Source organism: Lontra canadensis, unplaced genomic scaffold, assembly GCF_010015895.1.
Source record: "Lontra canadensis isolate GAN:19392208 unplaced genomic scaffold, GSC_riverotter_1.0 scaffold183, whole genome shotgun sequence".
Taxonomy (NCBI): domain Eukaryota; kingdom Metazoa; phylum Chordata; class Mammalia; order Carnivora; family Mustelidae; genus Lontra; species Lontra canadensis.
Window position 1 is genome coordinate 749642 of NW_022631177.1, and position 6000 is coordinate 755641.

Sequence of the window (6000 nt, forward strand, 5' to 3'; positions counted from 1 at the left end):
TGCACTTTTCAGGGATATTTAACAACTGTGAGCCAACAGAGCAGAAAAAGAGTTTGGACATTCATTTCTAAGTAAAACCTAGCTACGCCTCAATACTTGCTGCACTCACCATTTTGTTTAACATTAGTGTCTTTTTTTTTCTGTAGCAGCTCCTATTCCCAAGTAGCCTGGTTTCCACCATGACTTCCTCCAGCCAAAAGGGAGAAAGGAGTCTTAAGAATTTCCTTCTCCTGGGTCTTAAGTATAAGCTCTGGTCTTGGCCAGTTAGCATGGCTATGACTCATGAGGTTGAACTTGAAAGTAGAGATGTCCCAGGTAGCCACAAATCCTAGGAATACTTAAAATTATTAATCATGGTCTCAATGAAACTAGGTATAAACTGTAACCATATTTTATTGTTTCTCTCTCAAAAACCTTCTAAGGCTTCTCATGGCCCAGGGGATAGAAGTCAAAATGGTGCATCCTATTTAAGGCCCTCTCTGATATAGCCTATCTTCTTTACCCCCACCACTCCTTATTTTCATTTCGAATCACTGAAGTCCAACAGGCAAATAGGCCACACACCTCATGGCCTTATGCTTTTCCCCTTCTGGATTGTCTTCCCAAAATTTCTATTATTTACTTCTCTGTAAGAGAGAGATAGCCTTGAGCCATCAATTCAATTTAACATGTAGTTACTGATTGCCCACTATGTGCCAGGCAGTGACCATATAAAATGAAAAAGACAACACCTGTGTTATGGGAGCTACCAGGCCAGTGGGGGAGGTAAGACACGGAAACATATGGCTGTATCACAAAGTAGATGGTGTAGGGTATGCTCTGTTTGCTTTGTTGTGGCTTAAAGCATGCATTCCCCGTTGTATTCCTGTAAAATTATAAACTCCTGGAGGCAGTATCAAGAGACATCCATATTTGTACCAGGTTATAGAACCTTTAAGCCTGCACAGAATATAGACAGTTCTTCTCCACAGACACTAGGGGGCAATGGTGATCTACTTAAAGACCTTTTCTGGGTGCCCAGTGGAGATGAGTGCATTTGGGAATGGCTTTGGTCATGGTCCCTGACAGATTAATTCAACCCCTTCTTCCCAGGCTCTGGCCTGGCCAGCTAGTATCCACAAAAAGTCCCTGGGATCTTTTGCAAGATTCCTGGGGGGTGAGTGTGTCCAGTTCCAGTGTCCCTTCCCTACCACACCAGGCAACTCTTCCAGCCCAACGTTCTGAGTCAGAGTATGCCAAAGAGGATAGTAACCAAATGTGATTCCTCAACCTTTCTCTGAGAAATTTGTATCCCTGTGCTTCAGTTTATCTTCCCAATACCTCCCAATTCCCCCTTTCTGTCTCCCCTTCCCTTACCCTTTGCTGGTAACCAGTGTCCATATTTGGCCCTTGTCCACTCCCCATGGAGACTTCTGACTTGATGCCTCCTTCTTTTCTAGAGCATGTCTATGAAGTGGCCAGGTAAGACTGCCTCTGCTTTTCCATCTTCTGAACCCTCCCCTGCCCTCATTCTGTTAATAACTGGCATGAAGGAAAGGGAGGTTGGCACAAACCCAATTCTAAGCCCAAAGGCCTTCAGGGTCAGAGAACTGCTTTCTTCCCTCTCTGAAGAACCTCCTGAAGTTCTTTCTTGGCTCACTGATCACACAGGATAATCCAGATCAATCAGCCTCCTGTTCCCAGAATCCCTTGATAACAAAATCCTAAGGGTTAGTTGGCAAATTTAGGACAGAAGTATGGGGAACTAGAGTCCCGGGCTCAAGTCGCTCTTTATGAGTGGTGGGATCTTGGGCCACAGGACACATGCCAGAGAGGCCAGCAATTCTAGTGAAGCCTGGAGAGTGGCAATTTTCACAAGTGGTTGCTCCAGCAAAGAGCCATCTTCCCACACTCCAGGCAATGACTACTCTGAGGATCCCTGCCTGGGCCAGGAGAACCAGACCATCGCCTGGATCAACAGTGACTATGCTCACCTGCTGCACATAGTTCCTACAGATTATGAGCTTTTGGCCACCAAGGACGCTGGCGTCTGCTGAAAATGTCCTGCTAAGCCAGGGCCTACTGACATAATTTCCTATTCAGCCTTCTGCATAGCCATCTTCCCTGCTACCTCTCTTCCTGGACAACCCAATGTGTCTTCCCTGCCCAACACTGAGGTTCCTAAGAGTGACTGGTTTTGCCTAAGAAGTTACCATATGCACATCAGCAAGCCTGCTACTGGGTCAGGCCTTAGACCCTTCTATTTTGTCTTCTTCTACTGCTTCTCTTTGAGCACCGGAGGGAAGTTCTCATAGCATTAAGACTTGGTCATCCTGCCTCCAGACACTGCTCAACTTTGGCCTCTTGCCACCAGAAGACCAGAGGGAAACTCAGCTTTGCCAGCTCAGAGGACCAGTTGTATTCAGGATCACTTCCCTTTTTTTAGGGCCAGATAGCTTTTAATTAAGATTTGTATGCAATAGACCAGGATTCAGTTTTGCTCCTGAACTGTGACTCTAGTGCTCTGGTGTTATTTTGATGCTCAATAAATATCTAATCATGATAGCAACCTTGGTTGTATTGGTCTTGTCTCAAATACTTACCAAGTGATTAAGGTGAGACTAGTTGAGATGTTTGGGGACTTGGAATTATAAATAGCACCTTTTCTTTTTTGGTCTTTCTCTTTCTCACCAGACCACATTTACCTTACTTCAGAGGTGGGTCCACCATCTGGGACACAATGAATTTTTGGCAAGTTAGTACCCAACTGCCTTCCATTCCTTTCTCTGTCACCCTGCCATCTCCACCTGGATGACTCTCTGAAGTTAGTTGGACAAATGAAAATGAAGGATCCCTTTTTCTGTTTCAGGGGACTGTAGATACAGAGATAAAGGACTCCCTTTCTTTCCAAAGTATGAATACACCACCCTCAAAGATTTCTACCTCCTGGAACCCTAAATTCTTTGCAGTAGTTGTATTCATCGTAGGTCATCTCTATCCCCTGGCCTCTTCTTACAATGTAGATTGAGGGTCAAAGCAAGGAAGTCTTCTTCATCAAGCATAAATGGGAAATAGGAATGTAGGGGTATGTGTGTGTGTGTGTCCATTTGCATATGTGCACACATGCATACAGCTTTATTTCAGTCTCCTCTCTGAAGACCTATTCTAGGCTGGCTCAACACTGCTTCCTTTCCCTCAGATAATTCATGTTAAATCAACTTCTTTTCTCTTCATGGAAGCTGTTTTTGCCACTTCTGATTCCAGTGCAGTCCCAAGGTCAGCTCAGGTTTTACCAAGTGCTTCTCTCCTTTGGGATGATTACAGAAGTTAAAATAGTACAAAGAAATGACCAAGAAGGAATCTACTGCTTCACCACCATCAACCCACCAAGTCCATGGTCAAAACTTCAGTGTTTCCCCCCATATGTCAGATTAAGATAGCTGCTGAAAGGAGCAACTTACTCATCCCCATCATGCTTACAAACCTCTAAAGCAGGGACCCATCCAATGGAAACCTCAGGTTCCTTCATGAAAAAGCTGTGTCCAAACCCCACAGTCTCAGGGGAAAAAAAAACATTATTCCTACTACTCTTAGAGAGGGGGATGACTAGGGTTAAGAAGAGAATCCTAACCATATGTCCATTAATAAAAGGAACCCCAAACCCAGGGACCTCCCCTGTTACCCCCATAGAAGATATGGACTCCCAGAGATATTTCAGAGTCTCTTGTCTTAAAAAGCTTAGGGATCATTGATTTTAATTCTCCTTTATTATAAATGAGGAAATAAAACCTACAGAGGAACAGTAACAGTCTAAATTCACATACAGTGACAGAACGGAGACCGGAAAGCAGGTCTATGAACTCCTAGGAGCATATTCATTGCAGCAGAAAACTTCTGGATATCATCTTTAGCCCAAGACTAATACTTTCTTTCCATACAAGGCAAGCCAGTAAGAGTCTCTTGGGTATAAGGCTAGCCCAAAGCTGCAGGATAGGCTAAAAAAAAACATGGGATGATAATATATAATTCTTTTAGGTGGATGACTAGTCAGGGGAAGTTTAAAGGAGATTCCCAAGAGAAGAAGAAGATATGAGGTCCCTCTAGGGCAGTTTTCCAAGTTTTGGCCAAGAGATGGCCTACAGAAAAAAATTCCACAATTGGATAAGCATGAGAAATGTTTCATTCTATAGCTCTCTATTGGAAATTTCCAATGCAACATTAGACTATTAAAGGCTCTGAAAATCCTGTAATAAAGCACCTGTATAATTTTGAGTTACCAAATAATTCCAAAACATATTAGCCCTCTGAGGGCTACATATGAGCCTACTTTTTTTTTCCTTTCTCCTCCAACCCTGACTATATTTCAGGAGGAAAAACCCTCACATACCCTATAGCATTATGATGACAACAGTTTAGGGGTTTTTTTTCCACAAAAATCATAGATGGCATTTTGACCCAAAACCAAGGATAATGGACTAATAGAGAGTTAATCATTTAGTAAACACTTACTGTTTTCTGTAACCAAAGTACTGAGCTACATGCTGGGGTAAGGATGGAAAGGGAAGACAGCAATCAAGGAAACACTGTGCTGTCCTCACAACTTAGTGGGGAATTAAAAAATATCACCTGGCAAAGTTTACTAATAGTTCAAGAGGTGTTTTGGGGCAATAGGAGAAGAAAGGGGTACATATAAGGACCAAGACAAGGAGTGTTCGAATAAAGAAGAAAAGATGTGTAAGTTAACTTTCAAAAGTCCTTGGAGAGCTTGGACTTTGGCTGGACCAGAAGTATGAGAAATAATTGAATAGGCAGAAAAAAATGGAGAAAGTATTGCCAGAAGGAAAAAAGACACGGGGAAGAGGAAAAAGATTGATGAGGTCAAAATGTGTGTTTTTTTTTTTAATTATGTTATGTTAGTCACCATACAGTTCATCATTAGTTTATGATGTAGTGTTTCATAATTCATTGTTTGCATATAACACCTAATACATGCAATACATGCCTTCTTTAATACCCATCACTGGGCCAACCCATCTCCCCACTCCCACCCCTCTGAAACCCTAAGTCCATAGTCTCTCATGGTTCATCTCCCCCTTTGATTTTCACCCTTCATTTTCCCCTTCCTTCTCCTAATGTCCTCCATGCTATTTCTTATGTTCCACATATAAGTGAAACCATATGATCAAACTGTGGAAGGAGTCGAGATGCCCTTCAACACATGAATAGATAAAGAGGATGTGGTTCATATATACAATGGAATATACAATGGAATATTACTCAGCCATCAGAAAGGATAAATACCCACCATTTGCATTGACATGGATGGAACTGGAGGGGATTATGCTAAACAAAATGTGTTTAGAATTCAAAGCTGGGAATTAGGAAAGTGGGTTTCTAAGCCCTGTCATGAAGCTTGTGTGAAAATTCTGGTATCCTTACTGGGAGATTCTGTAGAGTAATGTGAAGAAAGGAAATATGAATCAAAGATCACTTCCATCCCTGGGCCCTATGTACTTTTCCAAGACCATTATCCATCCCTCAGGTTCTGACAATATAGAAACAGTATAGGCTGGAGCTTCAAGAATCACCTCACTTCCCCCTGGCAACCTCAGATACAATGCTTCAGTCCCTTCAAAGTCACTGAAAATAACTTGTGAGAGCTTAGTTGTTGTTTGGCAAGTGATCTTGTATCCAGCAGCAATTTATTTGTTATATCCCAGCTACCCTGGCTGGAGCTGTTAGGCATGTGCCGCACTTGGGGTATTTGACAAACTGACACTCTGCCACATGGAGTGTCCAACTCAGCTTGTCAAATACACGGAGCATGACACTGCAGGAGGCCAGACCAGGGGCTTCAGTGGGGAGGCAAGATCTTCCTGGGAGATGTGACCCTGGAGGGAAAGAAAGAAAAAGGAGTCACACCCTGAGCCCCAGAGAAACTGCAGAGGATAAGGACTAGCTGAAACATCAGAATATGGAAGTGAGCAAAATAGACATAAGGATTCCAATCAGAAGATGGAT

At 42.8% G+C, this 6000-nt stretch overlaps 1 protein-coding gene across 1 annotated transcript in view; it reads left to right on the plus strand.

Annotated features, from left to right (window-relative positions):
- VSIG4 (V-set and immunoglobulin domain containing 4) overlaps nt 1-2548 on the plus strand; it is a 49347-nt gene extending 46799 nt beyond the window's left edge. Inside the window, exons 7-8 of the mRNA XM_032846907.1 lie at nt 1440-1461; nt 1799-2548. Of these exons, the coding sequence (XP_032702798.1) occupies nt 1440-1461; nt 1799-2036 (260 nt within the window). The 3' untranslated portion in view covers nt 2037-2548. The remainder of the gene's footprint in view (nt 1-1439; nt 1462-1798) is intronic.
- The last annotated feature ends 3452 nt before the right edge of the window (nt 2549-6000 follow it).